General features: G+C 39.8%; 1 protein-coding gene across 2 annotated transcripts in view; it reads left to right on the plus strand.

Annotated features, from left to right (window-relative positions):
• LOC100705414 (copine-8) overlaps positions 1-19,485 on the plus strand; it is a 102,389-nt gene extending 82,904 nt beyond the window's left edge. For both annotated transcript variants that reach the window (XM_003445078.5, XM_005451767.3), the window contains exons 14-20: positions 16-62; positions 774-955; positions 3,319-3,446; positions 7,603-7,705; positions 10,561-10,618; positions 10,731-10,804; positions 14,489-19,485. In XM_003445078.5, coding sequence (XP_003445126.1) covers positions 16-62; positions 774-955; positions 3,319-3,446; positions 7,603-7,705; positions 10,561-10,618; positions 10,731-10,804; positions 14,489-14,677 — 781 coding nt within the window. In that variant the 3' untranslated portion in view covers positions 14,678-19,485. The remainder of the gene's footprint in view (positions 1-15; positions 63-773; positions 956-3,318; positions 3,447-7,602; positions 7,706-10,560; positions 10,619-10,730; positions 10,805-14,488) is intronic.
• Positions 19,486-25,486: the final 6,001 nt, after the last annotated feature.

Here is a 25,486-nt window from a genome sequence, read left to right on the forward strand (position 1 = left end):
CTTTTGTCTTACAAGGACCCAGATTAACTTCACTGTGGCCATCGACTTCACAGCTTCCAATGGTGAGTCTTCTCATAAACACACACATTTAGACACACAGAGTGCCCTGAATGCCTGGGGAGCATTTATTCAAATATATGCAGATGGGGGAATCAAGTGTTTCCTAATAGCCCTCTCCATCACACCTGGCGGTAACGTGCTATGATGGCCATGATTAAAGGGCTGTGTTATCAATCTACCCTTGAGCTCAGTAGTAGCTGGACGATTGAGGCTGTTGAGCCGGTCCTATTAAATGAAATAAAAACTCTTTGACTGTAGTTGTAATAAATGTGTTAGAGGCTGAGGTGCACTTGATCTTGTCAGCCGATTACAAAACCCTCAATAGCCACCGCAGTTTATTAAAAACAACCCACGTAGTGATATAAAGAGTCGCATACGGATCGACAAAGCAAAAAAATAAGCAACACATTCTTGCCGCAGTAAGGTAATTAGCAGCTAATTTAACTCCATCGCTGAAGCTATCATGACTCAAGTGTTTTTCTACAAATTTACACATCATGAACCACTAGAGATTTATTGGATGGTTATTTTTGGACGGGCTCTCTGTGACAAAGAAGTGCGAAAAATCAAGAAGTGGTAAAACATCATTTACAACTTCAGGCAGCTTCTGACAATCCACGATGGCCTGGTCTGTTTTATGTGCTTGCTGAAAGGAAATCTACAAATTTGGACTTAACTTGTGATTTTGAAAATTCTGTCTCTGTCCACAACAGGTAACCCAGCCCAGCCCACCTCACTCCACTACATGAGCCCCTACCAGTTGAATGCCTACGCCATGGCTCTGAAGGCAGTCGGAGAGATAATTCAGGACTACGACAGTGATAAGATGTTCCCCGCACTTGGCTTTGGAGCCAAACTGCCACCCGATGGACGGGTGTCCCATGAGTTTGCTTTGGTAAGTACAGGACTGAGACTTGTACCCTGCAGTTAGCAGCCATTTGCAGTCATTGGAGACATTTATAATAGGTGACCTATGATTAGTGTTGGAGTGAGCAAGAGAGGGAACGAGAGGAAAATTACTATTTCCCTAAAACAATTACATAAACACTTTTAAATTCATTCTATTCATTTGTATTCACACTGAACTGTTTTCACTTCACAAAGCTGAAAGGTAGATTCGTGGCTTGCCTGCATTATTCTAATGTGGTCGACAACACTGCACTGGTAAACAACCGTAGATGCTCTTTAATCTCCGGGTCCATTTGCTGCTTAGTGGTGTGCTACGTATTCACACGCTTGACAGGTACTATGAAGATTTGCATATTTGTAACGCAGCAGTTGAGGAGTTTTCCAGCTAATTGACAGGCTCAGGTTTTAATGTCAGTTCTTTTACATTATGGAATTTAATGCAGCTCCTGTCAACAATACAACAAAAAAATTTCTTCATTTACGAGAGTCTCAAATGTTCGCAGTCACACGGAAAAGTCAGACCCCAGCTTGGAGTTGTGGGAAATGTTCAGTTATGCTTTACATTTGAATAACTTGAGGGTCATTCTAGCCTTTGCATTTGTTTACTGTGACCTTTGAACCATCCGTTCTAAAGTTTTTCATACAACCAGCCAAAATGTCAAAAGCAATATCAGATATGTCTTTAGTGTATGTGTGGTGTAGTTGACAATGAAAGTTGTTGCAACCAACAGTCTCAAAATAAATCCTGCTGTCTTAAAGGTTCTTCGATATAAATTGGATAAACTGCAGGTCCTGACCAGTACTGGTCAAGTTACTTGAAAAAAGTAATTAGTAGTTAGTTAGTAATCCTGTTACTTTACTGATTATTAGTTACTTTCTTACTTAGTTACTTTTTAAAAACATGATACACAACCTGAATAAAGCAAGAGACCTTTCAGCCCAATTGTATTTTTTATGCATAATCCGTCACATAAAATTGAATCAAATGAAAAAGTCTTTTTTTAAAACTTGTAATCTTTTAACTTTGCATCAAGCAAAAATTAAATCATATGCAACTGTCTCTGACTTGAAGAAATTTGTTTAACATTTAAACCTATTTCCTGCATATTCCAGCATTTATAGATTAAAATAATGTTTGTGTTTACACTCTTTCAAATAGATATAAGTAAAACACAGCAAAAATAAATAAAATCAAAGATTCAGCAGCACTGAGTCCTGTCGCTCTTAAATCTATTTTCACCTGTTTAGCAGGAGTGGGGCCGGTGGAGGTTTGCTCAGTGCTGCAGCGGCCATGTCAGTGGGGGGATCCGGGGGGGGGATCCATTTCTCTGTGAATTTCACATTTCCGTGGCAGCATGCTAGGAACTTTTAGGGACGCTAATATTTTTGTCACTTTTTACAGAATCAAACTCAAAGTATTGTCAGTACTTCCAAGCTTTGAACGCTGCATGGTCGTCCTGTCTCCTGTGCTCCATATCTGCACACGTGTTCCTGCCACGGGCATCGCACGTGCTTACATCATTGTCATGAGACACCCTCACAAACAAAATCACGGTTTAGTAACGCAGTAACGCAGCGTGCTTATGGGAAAGTAACAGTAATCTAATTACTTTTTTGCAATAGTAATCCCTTACTCTACTCGTTACTTGAAAAAAGTAATCAGATTACAGTAACGCAAGTAACGCATTACTGCCCATCTCTGGTAATGACTGATGATACACTCACCTGCCACTTTGTTAGGTACACCTGTTCATGCGGATAAACAGCCTGTTGACGTTCAAAGTGAGCATCAGAATGAGGAAGAAAGGTGATTTTAATTACTTGTGGCATGGTTGTTGGTGCCAAACAGACTGGGATTTCCCCAAGCATTCATCTCGAGAGAGAATGGCCTTAAAAACAGGAAATATCCAGGAGCGGGAAGGTTTTTGAGCTTTGAGCTGAAAGGAAGGCAACAGCCGCTCAGATGACTACTTGAGCAAGAAGATGTTTATTTACAATAGTATTATATGGATATTAGTAACATATATGAACAGCTTCTTTTTCAAAGCATCATCACAACATGTTATTAGAATACCTAAACATTTTTTTGCTATCCTCTTACTGGTAATTGTCCTTGCAGTAAGTCGTTACATCTTTAGCGTATGTAAACTGGCACTTCTCATGTTTAGGGTTCTCCCTCATCAGTGTCTTTTCTGAGGCTTCTAAGTAAATAAATGATATGTTGAGCTTGAGAAAACCTCGTGGAGTACATAAATCATCCACTTGTTTCTCCTCTTCCTGTGGCCCTGCTGAATGCATCTCAAATCAGTCATGGAAGGTAATCCCCTCTTCTTCTTCTTTCCTCTGCAGAACGGGAACCCTCAGAACCCATATTGTGCAGGGATTGATGGTGTAATGGAAGCCTACTACCAGAGTCTTAAGTCGGTTCAGCTTTACGGCCCCACTAACTTCTCTCCTGTTATCAACCATGTGGCCAGGTAATACACGTGCACCAGTGATTTTAAGTGTCTGATTTACATCTCTCGGTTTTTGCTTTTCTGTATGCTGAGCACGCTGTTTTATGCTGTCGTATTTGTCATCACTTCCTTTAAAATGAACTTCATATCATTTGAGTACGCGTGAAAGAACGGAGAGTACATTTCACTCCGACACTCAACATGTGTTCTCAGATTTTCTGTAATGAGCTCTCTGAAGCAGATGTTTGCAATGTAGCTAAGAAGGGTTAGAGTGCAGGAGAAAAACCTCGGGACACAAACAGAGAAGGTGCCTGACGGATGATTGCGTGTTTGTTTGTGTCTGTGTACCGATGAGAACGTAATTTATGCTGCGGGGGAAGACGAGCAGGCGGACAATCAAGACAAAGTCCTGAAAACTACATTAAAAAGCTGTTTATGCAAGTATGTAATTATAGCAAGGTCTCTCATCAGGTTGCTTTTCATATCTGGGAGATAATTTACTCACGTCTTAATAGTGCACTTACACATACAAATAGAGCATAACACAGATACATATCCAGCTTGTAATGAGTTCAGTATTTTGCACATTTAGTATTTGAGCCCTTTCCGACTCATTGGTCAATCCCTTTGAGCGACAGCAACTGATTAGCTTAGCTTAGCATAAAGCCATGACGGTTTGATCATTGGTGCTCCATTCTGCATCCTTGGGCAACATACTGAACCCCAAGTTGCTCTCTGATGTGTTAATGTTAGAAAAAGGTGCCTGTAAGGTTACAGGAGGCATGTTGTATAAAGTGTTTTGAGTGCCCAAGTACAGCAGGAAAGCTCCATAATCACCCCAAAAGCACTTGCTGTCACCAGGTTGTGGTGTGTGTTATCAGTTAAAGTCAAAGTAAACTTTATTGTCATCTTTGCTATATACAGTACAGAGTATAGAGACATGAGACGATGAGGCTCCAGTTCCATTCAGTGCAAAAGACAACAGTAAATATAAGAAGTAGTGCTGTCAGCGTTAATCTTGTTAAAATGACATTAAAGCCATAACCGCATTAACGCGGCGCTAACGCGTTAACGAGCTGACCATGCTAATGCGTTGATGCCGTGCAGCTCCACGCACGGGGCAATCCGCGCTAACTCGTTAATGGAGATTTGCCGCGTTAATGCAGTTATGCCGTTAACGTCATTTTAACGAAATTAACACTGACAAACACCATCAAGAAGAGAGATAAATATATATACACTACGGTAAAAGGATCAATAACAATTTACAGTTTGCAGGTTGAATGATTTAAAGTGACCATGAGCAGAATTCTTGAGAGTAATGATTGTCCATAGAGCAGCATCTGCGTTACAAAGACAGTGGTATGTGGAGTGCAATAGAGTCAGTTAATGGTTTGTGTGGGTGTGTGTGGGAGGGGGAGTGGGAGAGCCGGTAGTGAGTTCAAGAGTCTGATGGCTTGTGGGAAAAAGCTATCTCGCAGTCTGGAGGATCGGGCCCCGATGCTGCGATCGTGTCTGCCGGATGGAAGGAGAGAAAAAAGTCCATGTGAGGGGTGTGAGGGGTCACGCATGATGCAGGAGGTCTTACTGATGCAGCGCTTGTGGAAGATGTCCCGTAGCAGAGGGAGAGATGTTCCGATGATCTTAGCAGCTGCTTTAACAATCCGTTGTAGCTGGCTGAGGTTGCCAACTCTGCAGTTGCCGAACCACACGGAGATGCAGCTGCTCACAGGTTATACACCCATGTGTCATATAAAATATTCAGTGGTTGTTGGGAAGTAAAAAAGTGTCCAAAGGAGACAAGGTGGCAAAGTTGGCATTAAAACAAAAGGTATTTATTATTGATTAAACTAAAGGAAACAGACAAACCGCCTTTACCATCAAGAGGAAGAGCAGCACACCAAAGTCTAGAAGCTGGCCACTAAGCAAAAGAGAACAAGTCAGACATGTTAAATGATTCAAAGCCCGTCCTCTCCACCAAGGCGTGAGCGACCTCAAACACGCACACAGCTGTTAAGTAAACGCTCCGTGGAACTGGAAGTCCAGCAGAATCCAGCTGAGTGTCACAGGTTGTACTTGTGTTTATCCTGAGGTAATTTCTATAAATATTTCATTTGAAATATCAATTTTTATTTCTAGGTATTCATTAACCTATCATGTAAAAGTAGGCCTGCCCAGCCCACAGACCAAGAAATTATCTGTGCAAACACAGCACAAACGTGAACCACAGTCATTTCAACTTGTGAAGAAACACATGGACTAGGACGGCCCTGTATCGGTGCTAGAAAAGTCTGAGAGAACTCGCTCTTCCAAACGTTTCTTTTAGCATAAAGCATAGAATTCTCTCATTTTTCACATTATTTTGCCAAATATCTCCAAATATTTGTATGCTCACGAGGCAGCTCCACACCCTCTGCACTCTGGTTTTGCCATATTCTGAAAAACGCCAACAATGTGGACTGATGATGAAAAGTGAAAGCATTTTCTGCCCCTCTTCTCATTTACACCTATTACCAAACTAAAGTAAAGGGACAGCTGAAGCAAAGCAGCAATTCCTCTGCTATTCATTCTGCATCCTCATGGCACAGTTACCTGATAGTAGCTGAAGAAGACATCACACACTCAAAGGCTTCTTCTAGGTTTTCTTCTTTGTTGGAATCACAAACATTTTCTTTCATGCTGTATTCCTGTTGGCTGTTTGTAGATCGTAGCAGCATCCACACTGTGAGACGATCATCTTGCATTTTTTGACAGAATTTTGTCCCCAGGCTGTTAGAAGAGTCAGCTTTTGAACCTCTGTCACTGATTTGGAGTCATGAACAAAGATATCACAATGACTAGAAAAAGAGAGCACGTTTGTCCCAAACTGGCTTCTCTTCTTTAGATTTGTGTAAAGTCAAAAAGAAAAGGGAGTTTTGTTGGGGTTTTCTCTGTATTTATTGTAGGATCTTTTCCTCACAAGATGAAGGGCTTTGAGGTGACTGTTGTTGTGATTTGGTACGATATAAATAAAATGTAACTGAATTGAATAGTAACAATAAGAAACAGCACAGCTCTGTTACCCCTGACTCAGAGCCAGGCCAGTTATTTAAACAAAGTGAAGCTGACATTCTGTTTTATAAATCAATATTTAATAGAGGCTGTTCATTTTGCTGCTTTTGTTCTGTCCCTGAAATATTCTTCTCCTCAGTTCAAATAACAAACCTAATCAAAACTGCAGCATGTATGCTTGCAGCATATATACATATATATATATATATATATACTAGCTCAAAACATAAAATCTATCACCAAGTGTTTAAACATAAATATGTTAAGCGTTTCAGAGACGTAAACAGGGCTGCATTTTTCATAAACTTCTGTCCTCCCCCGAGCCAGACTGCGGATCATTAACTCTGTTTTTGCTCTAAAAGTTTAACTCTCAGACCTGGTTCAGCTGTGAGATAAGAACCAAACTAATCAGAACACGTTGCACAAATTCCTCCTCATAACCTCATTAAAAACTTTAAACTCTAGTTGTTATGGGGACACGTAACATCTTTCTGCAACTCTAAGGCCTATTTATCAACTTTAGGCTTGCAGTTCTTTTAAGTCCAGTCCAACCTCTGCATCTCTTTTTTTGATAGCACAGCCCCCATTTATCATTTCTTCTATCTCTTACTCCACTCCCCCATACAGCTTAGTAATTATCAACTTTGTCTTCCTTGGTCTCTCGCTGTCTCTGACTCGACTTGTTTTGCTATATTTCATTCCTCTATCTACAGTGTTGTGATGGTCTATAGTGAAAGTTATTAGGAGATGGAGACGTAGCTTGCTGCACAGAAAGGTGATGCTTGAAAGAAACTGAAGCAGCTGGAAAAATATCAGGTCACGACTCAGGACACTTGGTAACACTAGAGAGGGTAAAATTCTTAATAAGACAAGGATCTGTGAAACTGACATAAAGATGTGTTTGACAGATTATGAGGTTATTCTATTATCCAGAGCATCAATACTACCATGTTTTCACATATCTGTTTCTGCTCTTTATTAAATAAAGCTGCTAAATACTTTACATGTAATTAAACTACACAGTGTGATGCATAGTCTACTCAAGTAATGAGCTGTATTTGTAACAAAAGATTTAAGGAGCACAGAAATAACCACAAATTGTTTTTTTGTGTGTGTTTTTGTACAGATACGCAGCATCTGTGAAGGATGGCTCTCAGTACTTTGTGCTCCTCATCATCACAGACGGGGTCATCTCAGACATGGCCCAGACCAAGGAATCTATTGTCAATGTAAGGATGTGCAGAGCAGCTGTGAACACCTGAGCCTGCACCTATCAGAAAGTTCACCCTTTCAAGAAATATTAGTTGCAAAAGTTTTATTTTAATAATGATAAATAAAGCCAACGCCTTTCAAAACCAAAGACTGGCTGAAGGAATGCAGAAATAATGAAAACATGAAAGACAAACAGGGAAGCAAGGAATTCATCCCTTAATTAAACTTTATGTAGCGGTACTTTATTCTAAAGAAGCAACGAATCACCATGCAGGCGAATGAAAAGAGAAATGGCTCTCATAAAGATAACTGCTGTTTCACTAACAAACTGTATATATAATACATACGCATAATACACCATCTAGCACACCACGTGATTATCAACTCTCTTGTATAGTGCATGAATTTCTGGTTTGAAAACGGCACCTATTGCTAATATCTATTGCTGTATTTGACCGTGACCATCATGCTAGCTGCCCTATTTTGCATATATTCACAACATTACAACCATCAAACATCAAAACACACCCTGATTAGCTAAAGGTGCAACAATCTGATTCTCACACTTCTAGCTAGTTTGTTAGCACTGATGATGTTCCCATCCCTAAACAGATGAAAATTGCTTTGTGCTCGATGATTACTGTATCATCGAAGTTTTGACCATCGAGGGTTAGAATAGGGGGAAACCTGCTGAGTGGAAAATGCAGAAGTGGCAAAAACTGCAGATCCTCTCGGAGCAACTTGATGCTAGCTGCAAAAAAAAGTCCATATCCATGGAATCTCATGTAAAAACGGCCAACTTTATAGCATTAAAAAGCATATTTATAGCCTGATACAAGAATAAGTTTTGGCCTCTGTGGATAGTTTCCTCATTTCTAGAATTCTGAGTGGGATGATTTCTTTAAAGCTCATCCACCTGGATAATTGGATTGGGAGCATGGCTGCTTTAACTGACAGGTTTCCCAACACAGGGAGCTGGCTCTGATATGTGTTTATTAGGCTTCACCTCTATTAATTTCACTCACTGAAGTAGACCTCCCTACTGTGTTTATGCCTGTTGGGGCATTTTTAATGGATTATCTGATTAATGTTATAGCTGTGTGGTTTGTGCTTCGGTTGAGAGAAATTCTAATATCCTATTAGACTATTACTGAGTACTGCATGTCTGTACACTTTATGGAGACAGCTTGCAAACCAAGATAATTCAGCACTTTTATCCATATATAGTAACTTCAAAAAATCAATAAGAACTGTGTGGTGGCTCCCAAAATGCTAATGTTGAAGCTTCAAAATGTAGAGGCCTAACCCAGCGGGTGACATCACCATGGCTACATCCTTCTTTTATACTGGGTTAGCACGTACAGCAAGTCACAGTGTGCTTTCCACACATCAGGGTTAGTGCACTATAGTGCACGGGTAGCAGTCACAGAGTTTTCTGTTGTTATTGCTGATATAAGCAGGGGTGCACATAAGTGGTCCGCAGGTGCGCATGCGCTGTCAAAATAAAAGACGCACACCAGATAAGAAGTTGCATTTGTTTAGAACTCTTAAAGATGTCGAAGAAGCTCCTTTAAGCAATTACTTTGGTGTTCCTCCACCTACAAAGAAATGTCAGAAGGAGTCTGAACCGCAAAAGAAGCACGTATTCTCGGAAAAGTGGTCGCAAGAGGTGAGCTGGCTTCAAACAAATGATAAACACACAGATATGTGGTGCAGAATATGCCGTGAAAATCCCACTCTGCGGACAAAAACAGTGCCTTTTATATGTACGCAAACGCGCGTTGCAACTTCTTATCTGGTGCGCGTCTTTTATTTTGACAGCGCATGCGCACCTGCGGACCACTTATGTGCACCCCTGGATATAAGTGTGCTGGTTACATGCGGTGTTATGGTGGGAAAAGTTAGAAAACACGACGAAATAACTGTTTACTAGATTTTAAACATAAAAAATACTCTGGATTGTACACATTTACAGTCGAGACAAAACTGTGTGCAAATGAGCAGAGGTGTGAAAACTCATGTAAGCTGTGCACAGTTGAGGGAATTTAATAAAAAATAGAATTTCGCGTTTGATACGACGTCCATGACTGGCAGCAGTTCCTTCTGTTATAGTGTGTGTTTGCAGTGCTGCTTTTGCCAGCATGTTGTTCACCTTCGCACCATCCTCTCCATCACTGTCAAGTCCAAGCCAACTCCAGAGTCGCCCAGAATGCAAACAAAATGAACAGTGAACGGAAGCCATGTTTCTGAAACCACTGATCCATCTCAGGGCCTGTGAAAACAACAAAAGACAGGGGTTTGATGGTTTGACGGGAGAAATAGAAGGCTTGGGTTAAAAAAAAAAGGGGGCAGATATATGCGAGATATGAGGGGGGGTGAGCGGAGCAGAATTAGAAACCCAATGAGGACCTCTACCACAGGGAACAAAAAAATAAGCAAGATGTTTTGATAACATCATCTATCTTTCTACAGCCTGAGGTCATAACATTACTCACTGAACACACTCACACACCGATGGACTGCATACACACTCTGTGACACTTGAACGAATGCGCCCACGTACAACACAAACACATGTCATTTGTTAGCTGTCAGCGAGTTGAGTCTCTCATGTCTAATATTAATTACAGTGATGGCTCAACCCACGCAGCGCTCCGGGGGTGGAAAACACACATGATCACACATATTGTATGTGTTCTGTGAGACATGAATGTGACATAATTTGTTCACTAAAGAAAAACCTACACAGTATCCTTTTCCCCCCACTAATGTCCAACACGGGTGAACACGCATGGTGTTACACTCAAGTAAAGATTTTCACAGCTTTGAATGTTTTGAAATATTAATTGTTCTTCCTCTCGCTCTCGTTTAGGCCTCCTGCCTGCCGATGTCAATTATCATTGTGGGAGTAGGGCCTGCAGAATTTGATGGTAAGTCAACAAGATCTTGAAACATGCGGGTTAAAAAAACAAAACTTTATTTGATTTGATTTTTTTGTAGTAAAAACTGCTGCCAGCTTAGTTTTGTCTTTAATCTTTACAGCCATGGTTGAATTAGACGGTGATGAAGTCAGAATCTCTTCTAGAGGAAGATACGCCGAGAGGGACATTGTTCAGGTGCGGTCTGCCTTCAGTCTCTTAAATCGTTACTCATCCTCATTACACTAACCTGTGTCACTGTCTTGGGTCTGCGTTTTCGGTCCATTCTGTGTTCTGACGGCTTTGGTGTGACAATATATTTAAAGTGAGTATACAGACGTCTTAAGGGTATTAAATGCAGGTCATGCAGGTGTCCCCTCACTGGGACTGCATGCCAAATGACTGTTTGTAAATAAAGCCTGTGAATATTAATTGGAAAGTGGAGTTGAGTCAAATTGGTGTGAGCCAGCCCCATCCTCATGGAGCAGCCCTCCCCACAAGACAGGCACCATTCCTGGGATGAGACCTCCAACACCGACCCCCTCCTCACGGAGCAGCACTGCTCCCGAGACAATTCAATTCAATTTTATTTATACAGTGCTGATCACAACAGCAGTTGCCTCAAGGCGCTTTATATTCTAAGGTAGACCTTACAATAATACATAAAGAGAACAACCCAACAATCATATGACCCCTATGAGCAAGCACTTTGGCGACAGTGGGAAGGAAAAACTCCATTTTAACAGGAAGAAACCTGCGGCAGAACCAGGCTCAGGGAGGGGCGGAGCCATCTGCTGCGACCAGTTGGGGTGAGAGAAGGAAGACAGGATAAAAGACATGCAGAGACTGCACCACTCCTGGGATTGGACCTCCAGGAGGGATCCCACACCACCTCCTGACCACCAAGACCCCCGACAGGTCCCTTGGAACCAAAACCCAGACCTCTCCCAACCAACCATCTCTTAACCACCAGGAACCTTGACCTCCAGCAGGCCCTGGGAACCTACACTTAAACCCCCACACACTGACCCAGCAAAGCTACAGTGCCAAAATCTCTGTGCTCCTGGTACTCCGCACATTCCTTTATATGGAGTTGAGATTATGTTTAAACCCAGTCCACTATTCCAACTGAGCTCTGTCACTGAGTCGGCAAAAGTTTGTATTTATTTTTTAAGCATCAAGTTCTTGAGTTCAGATAGAGACAATACCTGTGCTACGAGGTACTTCATTTACACCTGACAAACCAGGAGCTCCAATTAGGTAATTAAGTGGGACCCACCTAAAGACTCCTATCAGCTGATGTTTGAGCAATGCATATTCCCAACAAAATTCCAGTTCCAGCACAAACTCAGGGCCTACGCATTTTTATTGGGCCTGGGAGGTATGAGCAGACAGAACCGACCATGTGGTGCACCAGACCCCAGATGGCAATAGACACACACACACACACACACACACACACACACACAGAAAGATAATGGCAGACTCCCCAGTAACAGTGAGGAGCCAAATCGCCATCCCCTCCATCTTTTACTCAGTCTCACTTCCTCATTAAAGTGAATGAACAGTGAACCTCAGCTCTAACCCCTGGCCTAATGCCCGTCTTAAAAAGCCTGGGGCATTGTGGGGTCTGCAGGCGGTCGTGTAGGATGGACCTGTGCAGCCCACAAAGATCAGAATTTTCCCCATGTGGCTTCAGCATAGCAACAACAGCGGCTGCCTGTGTGCTTTAGTTCTTTATTCTTAAAAAGTCATTTAGGTTAGCAAAGCAGCCACATAGATGTGCCTTTAATGTATAAAGTCACAGTCGTACTTCATGCAGTATTAATTCACCCATCCCTTCAATAATCCAGTTCAGCCAGGCGTTCTTTGCCTTCCCTTTTATTTGTATTCCTGTTTGTGTTGCTGCAGGGGATCACTTCACGCTTGCAGGTAATCCCATAGCAGCTTTAATCTTAGCATCGAAGTAAAAGAAGTAGAAGAAAAGCGAACATTCACAGCAAACCACTTGTTTGATTGCAACACGGAGAAGTCATGTTTTCCTCCTCCGTGACCTTTATGCCGCCGCTGTCATATTCTTATTTCTCGCACCCTCCCTCAGAGCCACGCTCATTAGTTAGGTTTTTTTTTTTTTTAACAAGCTCAGGCACACACATACACAAGCGCTCCATGCAGAAAAAGACCTGGTGGCAGTGTAAAACTAAGTTTCTGTACGGGAACATTACACCAGCTCAGCCTGCAGGATCTCATTATCAGAAAGCTAATAACCCCAAGTGTCACGGTGAGGCTTAACTTCTGCAGCAAGTGTTTCCAGCACAAATTGTCTTCATTTGTGATCTTGTGATTGCAGGTGACAACATCTCATTAAGTAAATATAAAAAGTGACTTTGTCTTCCATTGGAGGGACGTTATGAGAGAGATTTATTTCAGCAAAGTGAAACAACTTCAGTGATCATATGGACTGGTGTTTTAGGATACACGTATGTTTTCAGCACCACTATAAATTATGCAGCCTAATATTTGATCCCAGTAATCCCTGACTTTTCCTAGAGCTAACTGGTGCTTGTTATGTAGCTGCTGGCTTGTATTTTCGCCTTATCTCAAAGCTTCCAACTGCTCAATTTCTCACTCCAGCAGCCCCAAACGGCGTCAGGAGACTCTATTACCTAAAAGTCTCAGAAAAAAATGAAAAATTGGAAAATATGAAAATATGCACATTTTGTCTTTCTACATGTTCTGCTCAGCTAGGTGATGTCACAGATTCTTTACCCCAGTTGAGGCGAAACCTTTACATTCGCTGTACCCCGATCGCCACACAGCTAGACGCCAGAGTTTCAGCCAACCGGGCGATTCTGCAGCGTCTTAATTAGCCTGGATTCTTCTCGCAGGCAGCTGCAATTTGTGATCTAGCCTGGCGAGCTGTACAGCTGTACTTTTACAAAAATAATCTTGCAGTTCACAAGTACATCTCCCACTTGTAACAAAAAGCAGATGAATAGTATTACTTAATTCAAATTCTTCATTTTCTTAGTTCGTTTGTGTGGCTCTTCCCACTGCTCCCCCCTCCACCCCACCCCACCATATTTCACCCTCCTTCTTCTTTCTCACCCCCCTTTCTCTTCCTTTCACCCAGTCTCTTCTCCATCTGTGCTTTTCTTCCTTATTGCCGTCTATCCTCTCTGTGACTTCTCTCATTTTCCCCCTCTTTACAAAACCCAACTGTCTTCCCACACATTTCACCGTTATCTTCACCTCTGTAAGTCCTATCAGTTGGCCGGTCCTACTTCCATAAAGTTATATTTAAAGCAGCGTTTTCGGTAAAAGCTTTCTAGCTTCCAGCTTCCTGTTTTATTGCCTGAAATGACAAAAGTAGAAGTTTTGTTCATCCAGACAGAACTTTCTATGACTGCTTTTCTTCAGAAAGTCTTAGAAGCGACAGACAGATGTTTGAGCTCTGGTCACATGACTAACTGGTGAGTTTCAGTGCAGAACAACATCAAATACCGTCAAACCACATGGAAAGCAGATAGTACCGTAGTCATTTATTTGGTAGGGTGACATTCAATTACAACAGGACCAACAATCAATAAGGAAATAATCACCTCTGCTTGGTTAACAATAACTGTAATATTTGTGCTAATGGCAAAGCTTCAAAATGGGTTCACCTTTTACACTGCCTATGATGCTGACTTAGCTGGATAGCTAGCTAAGAGTTTATGGCTATGACGCGCAGAATCATGTAAGAGGAAATGGCCCGACAAGCCTGCAGTGCCTATAAAACCTATATATGTTTGATTTCGCATTGTTCTTCAAACCAACTTCTGTCCCAACATCTGTTTCCTGATGCTTTTTTAACATCTCTCTCCTCCTCTTACCTTTCAGTTTGTCCCGTTCAGGGACTACATCGATCGAACGGGGAACCACATCCTAAGCATGGCCCGGCTCGCCAAAGATGTCTTGGCTGAGATTCCAGACCAGTTCCTCTCCTACATGCGGACCCGCGGGATAAAGCCTTCTCCGGCGCCGCCTCCATACACACCACCAGGGCAACCCCTCCAAACCCAGATCTGAGGAGCAAGGCTGGAAAAGGTTTTGGAGTCAGGGGTTCGCTGAACTTGTCACGCGAAATACTTCCATTTCCTTAAAGCCGCTCTCCATGCCTTGTGGTTGTGGATCACAGTGGTCTTTCTTGTGTTCAGAAAGCTGCATGCCGGGCCAGGAGAGTGACGCTTTTGAGGGCAGGAAAAATGAGAGTCTGTTTACTTCCACTGTCAAGCATTCCTGTTATTGTCTGGATTTTTTTTTTTTTTACCTGCTTATTTTATGCTTGGAAAGATTTTGGAGAAAGTTCAAAGAGTCTCAATTCAAATTGTGGCAGAAATAAGAAAGAAATGAAGGAAAGCAGTATAAAAACAGCTGATCTTACTTTTTAAAGAGAATGTCTCCAGACAAATGAAGGAGTTACTTGATCTTAAATGAGCAGTAATTTCACTTGTAAATAACTGGACATATATAACTTCTTCTTTCTTTCTCTTTCTCTCCAAATCACTCATTGTTTACAGTAAATGCTAACGAGGATTTTTACTGTTGATACTTTTATATAGTTTCAATATGAAGCTTGTAATACTCTCTTTCTTTCTCTCTCCTGGCATCCATGCCAGGTAGCAGCAGTGCAGGTCCTGGTAGCCCTTCTGTACCGTACTGTACTGTGCTGTACTGTACCGTACTGTATTCTAGTGTTTGTATTAAACTTTTGCATGAGTGTAGCCTCAGTCAACTGCATGCATATAGTGGCCCTGCACTACCTCTTTTATCCATCTGTCTGTCTGTGGGGGATGAGTGTCTGTCTGCCAGTATCTTCATTCATCTGTCTTCTTCAACCTTATCTGTCCATCTTTCTCAATCCTTTGTTCTTTTCTACATTTGTCACTTTTAGCTGTCTTTCCATCCAGCCTTTTTTTTTGGCTAGTTTAATTGAAAAAGCAAAATTTTATGCTAATCGGAAATAAGAAGGGATCATTTAGTTATTTTTTTTTTTTTCATTTTTTTTTTTCATGTAATATAATGACCTTCATACAGGATTTAACTTGACTGGAAATTATTTAAAAAACCTAGACTCTCTGTTCATCCTAAAGAAATGTACGCTAAATACTAAAGGAACAGCACAGTTAGTTAGCTAGCACACATTTTTGTAAAGATTGAAAACTCCCATCTTAATGTGTAACATTGTTATACATTTAAAGTCACAAGAAAAAGAAAAAGTATCATTAAAAACAAATTATATTTAACACCAATTAGTGACTGTTAATATGCTTACACGCCAATTGCTAGACATTAGCATGCTAGCATTATCATTGAGAACATGCTAGTAACCTTAATGTTAGCATTTCAAAAGAATGATGCGGTTAGCATGACTGTGAAGTCAACAAAAAATTAAAATGTGGCTAATATTAGCTACATATTAGGTTTTTACATTTTTTAACCCTATTATTTTTTACTTTTCAATCCCCCATCCAAGCTCAGTGAAGAGCCTTTTGGCTGTTTATGTAGCACTAGTTGAGAGTTGAATGGAAACACATGGCTACCCTGTCTTTCTGTGTCTGTCTTTCCGCTACAAACTGCCTTGGCAGTAAGATGCGCACGTGCCCAGGGGTTTTGTCTCATCGTGTTGTCACATATTCCTGCCCAATGTGTAAAACAATAGCAGCTGCTCTCAAACAAAATACTGTTTGAGCAAAAAGAGCCCAGTGGTCAAAAATGCAGAGAAAAACACATTTTCCCTATATTTTTTTCTTTGCGTGGGTGTAGTGTGTTTGTACTTGAGTGCATTTTTATTACACCTTTAGCTTTGATACAGCTTTGTTTTTACGATGTGTATTTATATGTGCTAATCATATGAACGAGGATGACACACGCGAGTTGTATCCACCGTTTCGACAAGTTTCCAATTTAAAGTCTTCTATTTTTGTCACAAGTGTGTGAATGCGGAGATTTGAATTGAGATATGTATGTCGATTGAAATAACCTTTTAAAACAAAAGTAGATACAATATTTAAATTAAGTGGGAATGCAACATTTTAATATTCATGTGCTATCTCCATCTCCTTGTAAAAAGGAGTAACCATGAAAGCAACACTAAAAAATAAATAAATAAAAAATTGTAACTGGAATTTTTTATATACTTTGGAATACTATACATTGCACCGCAGCCTCACGGTAGTTTGAGAAATAGTCACAAATTGTTTTGATTTGTGTTTCTGGATACTAATTTTACGGTTGTTTCATGTTCCCCAACAGGACTGAACACAATATTATTTTCGTATCCAGTGACATATATACAAAAAAATTTAATTTACTAATTTTAAAAGGCAAACGAGTTTGCATTAAAATACAATTGTTACTAAGTTGTCTGAACCACAGGTGCTGCAGACACAAAATAGTTACATAATTCGTACAGTGTATCACTCAAAAAGAAAAAAAAAACGAAACAAAAGAAAACAGTTTGTGTCTAGGAACATGAACAAACTATTTTTTGTGACAATTTTACATTTTGCTGTGAGACTGGACTGTACATTGCTGCGTTTCTTATTGCATTCTCACATTTCTCTTTCTTTTTTACAGTCTTCCCCATGTATTGTCACCGTAGCAGAAACTCCATTTCGCTGAATTTATCAAATGAATGTGTGTGTACTGGTTTAGGCTTCTTGTGGCCAGCTGCTCAGTTGAAAGCATAAATAAGCATAATAATTCAACATTAAGAGCTCATTGCCTAGACAGGGCACCTCTATGCTCGCTCTATGTCACCTAATCAGTCCCTGCAGAGCAAACACAGACAATAGCACCTGATCAAACCCTAGGTGGACCTCAAGGTCATCACAGCATGATACATGCAAAATCCCGGACTAAGCTGTTGGAGTAGATAGAATTTGTTTCCTATAGCCGGTTGCTGAAAAGACAGAGAAATTCACTGAACTACTAGAGCAAGAAACACTCTTTGCAAATACCAGGACTGCCTATAAATACAGCTTTCCATCAGTAGTTGAAACATTGCGGTTTAAAAATCTAACCTAAAAGAAGTGATAGAGAGGCAAATGTGAATAAACCTTTTCAACAGGTCATTTATACATTTCCATCTTTTTTTTGCCTTGTCTCTGGTGACAGCTGTGGACCAAGCAATTAAAAAAAACAAAACAATATTGCTTCTTTTAACTCCACACAAACATCCGCTTAGACTTAAGGTGGAACTGCGTGGTGAAAGGTCAAACACACTGTGACCTGTGAATACACTTTTGGCCATATAATTCATACTTAAAAAATACCGCCAACAAAAAATGTTTCATAATGGGAATAAATTATAATTTTTTATATCCAAAGTGTCAAAAGTCAACTTTATTGTGATATAACGTTTTCTAGAAAAAACACTTTTGACCATTATTCAGTGCCAAACAGGAAGATGATGAGTCAGATACTGATTTGATGATCCTAATAGAAGCTGCCCACCTGTTCGATTCCTTAAAGATGCTACAGGCTGTACATAATATGAGTCTGGACACACATGGATGTAAACTACAACTTGAATTGTTTGCAGACTACAACAACAGCTTGGCTTTAATCCCAGTTTCAGTTGGCTGCCCAGATTTAAACCCATGCTATTTGAACAACAAACTACCTCTTGTAGTCACACGTTCATCATTAAAAACTTTCCAGGGTGGAAAATACATCTGTTCCCTAATTTTAATTTCACCAAATTTCACGAGAAGACCAGCTAATCAGGGCAAAATTGTCAATTATGAGCTGACTTAAATACTTGATGTTGTCATCATAATCTATAACGTTGTGAAAATCAGGTAATTGTGTCATTTAAATTCCTCATTTACAGTTAAACTTGTTTTTTTTCTCTGATTTTAGGATTTTAGGCCATTTTTCTCGTTGTTTGTTTACTGATGAACAAACAACAAAACCCAACAAAACGTTGCTGGACCTGGTTTAGTGAACTTCAGGATAGAAACTTTCAACTTTTTAAAATCAAACCAGGTTTGAAAAGCAGACACTTGAATGTAGAATTGAATTTGAAGTTCTGGAAATTGGAAAACTTGAAATTTTCTTGCTACACTTTTTGAAAAAACAGAAAACAAATTAAACCCAAATTCAAGCCATTCAAATTCCAATATTTCAAATTAAGCACTACTTTTTAGTAAGGATCATATTTTCGGACCTTTCTCAGCTTCCATACAGGTTTTGTTTTGCCACGGCTCACTAACTTTGACAAGCCTCATGAAGCCACAAGTGTGTATATGTGTGAACGCATTTGATGTATACTGCGCGAACGTGAGCGTGTTTGTGTGCGCGCGCGTGCCTGTGAGGCGCCTTTTCTAAGCGTGTTTTATTAGATCATGTGAGGTGTTAACACACGTAAGATCTTTGTTTACTAAAGATATCCAAATAATGTATCGTATGCTCGTCATATCTTCTTAATAATGTGCACTATGTTTGCATGTACAGTTTTACAAAGGATGCACCAGTTCCTTTTGTTGAAAACTGAGTGTTTTGAAATATACGAATCTATATGAAAATTAACTGTACAAAATGGCCTTAAATCTTTGACTGATCTTTTTGGAATTGTGCGATGCCTTCTTCTGGAAAATGACCTGTTCAAAGGAACTGATCGTTATCTACTTTGTGTCAGTGTTTCTATTGCTTTCTAGTGTGTTTTCTTTGCACAAGCTCAATAATGGAAAAAAAAATTCTTGTACTTTTTTGAGACCGTGATTAATCAGAGAAAGCATGGTTGAAGTACTGACTGTCTGATAATACATATAACAGATGACTATTTCTGTATTGAACTATTGATTTTTAAATAAATATTCATATTAAACACATTTTGTGAGTTGGTTTTTTTTCTCTCTGAGCCAGTCAAAGGTTAAAAGTTCATTTTTTTTCTCCTTTTACCCCACAATCATGGAAAAGAAAGCATGCCTTCTCTCTGTTCAGAGGTTTTACATATCAAAGTATAATTTAAAAAATAACGTAGTCCTCGGCAGCTCTTAAATTCAGGTAAATACAGCCTCACTTTAACAACAACATCTCATATTAGACCATTCATTTACTGAAATGCAGAAGTAGTGGGTGAAAAACTAAAAGCAAACTTTATGCTTCTATAGGAATTCAGCCAAATGCTACTAATCCCAATCAAATGCAGGCGATGAGCTGATCATCAGCAAGTGTGATCACCTCTATACAAGTAGAAGTTTTGCAGGCCAGCCATGCAAAAAACACAAAAGAATCAGAATTCAGAATCACCTTTATTGTTATTGCACAGTGTGGTGAAAACTACAGCTCAATGAAATTTGCTTGTGGTAGATCACCCACATTCAAACATACACACACACACACACATACCTATTTACACAAAAGTTTAAGTAGTTGGATTAAATTAAATTAAATAATAATTAGAACACTGCAGTATGCAGAATTCATAGCACGGCCCAGCCAATTCCTTTTTCCAACAATGGAGGCAGCTACTTTGTTTTAATATTACTCTTAACTTTCAATCAAAACAACTGTCAATCACGGTGGTGGAGGGATAATGATTGGGGCTTGTTCTGCAGCCAAAGGACCTGGGCACTTTGTGGGTATTTACTTGACCAAGAACTCACTATATCAACATATTTTAGTCAAATCTGCTCAATCTGTGCAACACCTAAAGCAGGGGTGGGGGAACTCCAGGTCTCAAGGGCCGGTGTCCTGCAGGTTTTAGATGTGTCCTTGATCCAACACAGCTGATCTAAATGGCTAAATTGCCTCCTCAACATGTCTTGTAGTTCACTAGAGGCCTGATAATGAACTAATCATTTGATTCAGGTGTGTTGACCCAGGGTGATATCAAAAACCTACAGGACACCGGCCCTTGAGGCCTGGAGGTCCCCACCCCTGACCTAAAGCTTTCCTGAATTTGGCTCATGCAACAGGGCAATGATCCTAAGTACAACAGTAAATCTACAAAAGAATGGCTGAAAAAGAAAAGAATCAAGGTGGCGTCAAAACCCAAAAGTTGTGGTAGGACCTTAGGAGCTCACAAACATCTCATGAACTAAAGTAACGCTGTGACAAACAGTGGACGAAAGTTCCTCCACAGTTATGTGCGACACTGATAAAGTCATATAAAAAACCATTACTCCAAGTTATTGTTTTTAAATGTCTCATATGTTGTTCATGTATTTACCTAAATCTAAGACCTACTAGGGCCCAGATGATTTTTCAATTCAATTCAATTTCAATTCAAATTCTTTATTGTCCCACAAGGGGAAATTAGTTTAGGTTTTGTTATGATGTGTATGTATACTTGTATACTTTTTCACATGACTGTATGTTTGGATTTTCTGCTCCATGTTTTTCCAGCCCTAGCCTATTAGGACTAATATCAGGTTTGCTCCATCTGACAGGATAATTACAGTACAAGAAAGTCTACCCACACCACAAACACACAAACCACACAGACACATGGCCACTGATCTTGAACTAGGCACCGCTGCAGAACATGAAGAACTTTTGTGTTATTTTGAAAGTTGCCATTACTGAGTCATCTTTCTGATTGGTGGCAGTTATTTCTTGTAAAATGAAAAAATGTTTCTCAGTTTGTATTTTCACCTGGCAATCAGCAAAGCCATCAATGCCCTGACACACAGAAGTACACAACCGTGCGGTGTGTATCTGCTGGGGGTTGATGTTGTTCTTCAGCAGCACCCAGTAACTCTGCAAGCACTCTGACAGGTGCTGAGATCCCTGATTTTCAGCACTTTCAATCCAGCTTGTTTTTGTTTGCGTTTTCGGATATTGTCAGCTTCAGAGAGCAGAGGGGTTATGCAGTTATGCTGAGAAGTGATTGTCTCTCAGCTGTTTACAGCCGGAGGAGTGATTCTCCTCCTACTGTTAACAGAGATGTTACTTAACCTTGGAGAAGCAGTGTGAAATTTTTGGGAAAAGTGGCACTGAAGGAGAATGCAGTGTTCCAGCACCTTCACTGCGAAATAAATATGACTGCTGGTTTCATACGTGTGTGTACTGCCTGGCTTTCCTTCTAGCTGACACCATCAAAACTGTAACTCTCCAGTAATTTTCATGGTCGAGCTGCTCATCGCCTTGCAGACAAGCAGTGTAATACAAATGTGTTTGTGCCATGTGTATTTTTTAAAAAACAAATCTTGCAGTCCTTTTAATTGACCTTTCAAAGGCTTTTGGCACACGTCATACAATATTAAAATACTTAAAATACTCCACACAGACTGTCAGAATAAAGACCAGAAACTATCGCTTCTAGCTCTACGAGTGCAACCAAGGGTGTGCCTCAGGGGTCAATCTTAGGACCACTACTGTTTTTCATTCTATTATTATATATAAACAATCATAACACCACCAATACAGAACATTTGGTGACGTGCCTACACTAAACCTGGCTATACACCCAAATTTCAGCTCAGTTAAGAATATCTAAAAATGGACTAAACTCATGACTAAAATGAGATATGAATTGTTTTTCTTCTCCTTTTTTGCACCCATTACACTGATAAAAGTCTTAGGGCTCACACATATGCCATTGTAACCCTTTTAATGTTCGCTAGTTAACACTCTGAGGGCACAAAGAGTATTTCAGAGTACTGAATTTTACTTTTTTACTGGCTTTACTACAGTGAAACCCAAGGTTTCCACACCGTTTTCAACCTTTATGCTAATATCTAGCTAATGGCTGAGTTACACTAGAATAAAAATAGGATGAATGGATGCGCAGTGAGCAGGGAATGTTTTCATCTGGTTTTTAAACAGAGCTGAGGTTCATGGCACAACGTCACCGACTTCCAAGGTGCACAGAGAAGAACATAAAGTCTTGAGAGGTTGAAGCGCTTTAGACTTAAGCTATAAGTTATTGGTCAACTACACTGGTCAAAGAAGAGCAATTAAGTATTGCTGGAGCTTCCGCGTCTAACTGCAGACACATTGCAAACTAGATTGTCTTTGCGATAGGGGACTTGACTCAACTGGTTCCCAATTGGAAATCAATTGGTTAGATTCCTCTATAAAAGCTAATTGTTGATGACTCTATGAATTCCTGTTTCAAATACATAAAGTTATAGCTAATGTGAACTTCTGTTTAATGTGAATTTCTTGTACATAAATGGTGACAGGTTTGCAACACACAGTAATAGATTTGCAATGTTTACCAATTAGTAGCAGTTCAATATAGTATTACCACAAATAAACTGCATCTAATTGTCAGCTTGATCTCATTTCTTTGCTAACAACAAAGTAAAGCAACCACTTTGAAGACAGGGATTTATTCACATAGTTTCAGTCATTTCAGTTGTGCTGCAGTCTCCAGTCATTTCTCTGTGTCTGTAGCATAGCAGCTACTTGTACCATGCAAGATGCACAAATTCTGCAACTTTTATTTTTACAACACAATATTGTTTGTTTGCATTTATATTGACTATAAAGACACTACATGACTACTTTGCATTCACAAATCTCTAAAGAATTATCAGTTGGTAGCTGGTTGCACAGACAATAATAAAATTTAATTTAGCTTTATTTACATAGCGCCAAATCACAACAACAGTCACCTCAAGATGCTTTATATTGTAAGGTAAAGACCCTACAATAATACTGATTGGTTAAAAACAAATTAGCTTCAAAGCATCAAGAGAGTTTAGCATTGTTTGACCCTTTTGCAAAAAACTTCTCTGTTTATCATGTCATGGAGCAAAATCCACTGATGCTGACCTGGATTTAAGGTCAGCATCCAGCTATGCTCACTGTCTTTCCATCCAACAACTATCTAATCGCTGCATTCGCTTTGCATTCACGTGGACGTACATGTGAGCTGCTGTTTGCATGGCAACTTTGCTGTTCTTGTGCCTGATTAACATTATTCGTTCACTTATACCTCCATTAACTTCGCATTTGTGCTGGGAGGATTATCAGGCATATAACAGTCTGTATATTGGCAGGCTGTCACCTTCTGGTCTGCCGCTTTGGTAAACAGCATGTTCTATCAGAAAAAGCAATCACAATAGATTCATTACCAATTATCTCCTTGACGAGCAGCACAGAGGTGTTAACACTGAAATGATAAAGTAATAATCAGTACAGATCAGCAGACAATATTGTGTCATATGGACACAGCATAGTGTTCATCATTTTTAAGCAAAAATAAATTTAAAAAAATTCAAAAATGAGACCAAGTATAAAAATTAATTATCATGGATAAAATAAAAGTTCATAGCTGACAGACGATATCTCACTGTGTGTTGTCATATTAACTGCTATCCCTCTCTCTTGGGATTGTTAAAAGGCATTCTGGGACTTGTGAGAAATAACTGAGCGGGAGATAGAACAAAAAAGTGAATACCTGCAGGTAATACAGAGACGGATGACACTTGCACACATCACTGACATTTTAAAATGGCTTGTCTTGGGCAAATTAAAGTAAGACATCCACTGTAAATATGTCAGCGTTATGCTGATAATAAAGCTGGCTGATGATGACAGATATAATCAAGCATGCACACGGCGTTTCTGCTATCCACAGACGCCCCACTCAATCATCATCAACCCTCTTGTGTATATGAGATAGATGTCAGGTGTAGGCCCATCTATTCCCCAGCCATAAATGCACTCGTAAATTTAGAAAGCGGACAAAATTAGCTGATGGATTCTCCTTATTACAGATCATATTTGCATATATTTGCAAAACAAATTCACTCAGTTGGCTTCACATTTGGCCTGCGGAAAAATCAGCCCTGAAATTGTGGGTTGGCTGCATTAAGTGAAGTCAAATTATATAGCGCAGATGAAGTTTCAATATTTATGCGTGAAAGAGGAAATGAGAGGGGAAAAAAAAATCAGTGTTTTTGATTTAACAGGTTAAAATCTGATGGACAGCCAGATTGATGGAAAGAATTCAAAGAAATGATGTCTGTTTAAATGCTACTGTTGCCCCCATAGTCTGGCCAAATTAAAAGATAAACATTTTTTCAGTATATTTTTCATCGTGTTACTTATTCATCAAGGGATTATGCTTTGAATTAATTTCAAAATACAGCTAATTAGTACGGTGGCCCTGAGAGGCCAAATGGACTGCAACTTAAGAAAACACCAGCAATAAGAAAAACGCTGGAAAAGCACACAAAACACAACGGAAATAGGAAAAAACTGATTTCCAAAAGCACAAGGGAAGTGTTTCTGGGGAGACAATAACCTGACGGACCAGTTGCAGGAACCAAAATATGCTAAGAATTGCGCTGGGAGACACTTAAAGGAAGTGGAGGATCTATCGGTTTTATGAGCAAAGAAAAGATGAGAGGTAAGTGTGTTAGCCTAACTATTAGCCTAAAAATCCGTCATCAGTATTATATGAATCATGATAAAACACACCTAGCATGTTTTGGTTCCTGCAACTGGTCCATCGGGTCCTTTTGGAAATCTGTTTTTTCCTATTTCCGTTGTGTTTTGAGTGCTTTTCCAGCGTTTTTCTTATTGCTGGTGTTTTCTTAAGTTGCAGTCCCTTTGGCCTCTCAGGGCCACCGTAAATTAGTGTATTTATTGATTACATCTTGGTATTAAGACAATTTTTAACTCTTCTGGAACAAAGTACAACAGATGACTCCAACTTATTCTCATCTACTCGCAAACCATCAATCCAACAATTTCTTCCCCTTATTCAATTTTATGTTAATCCATTACTGAAGTTTTGCATTAAATGCCTCAACAGCAGTACTTGTACCTGAATATTTTCAAAGGAATGTTTTGGATTTTTTTTTTATTAGTTTGTCTGATATGTCATTCAAGCATAAAAAAGACCGAACTGAAGGATGAACCAGTTTTGTG

The sequence above is a fragment of the Oreochromis niloticus genome, linkage group LG17, assembly GCF_001858045.2.
Source record: "Oreochromis niloticus isolate F11D_XX linkage group LG17, O_niloticus_UMD_NMBU, whole genome shotgun sequence".
In the NCBI taxonomy this organism is placed as follows: domain Eukaryota; kingdom Metazoa; phylum Chordata; class Actinopteri; order Cichliformes; family Cichlidae; genus Oreochromis; species Oreochromis niloticus.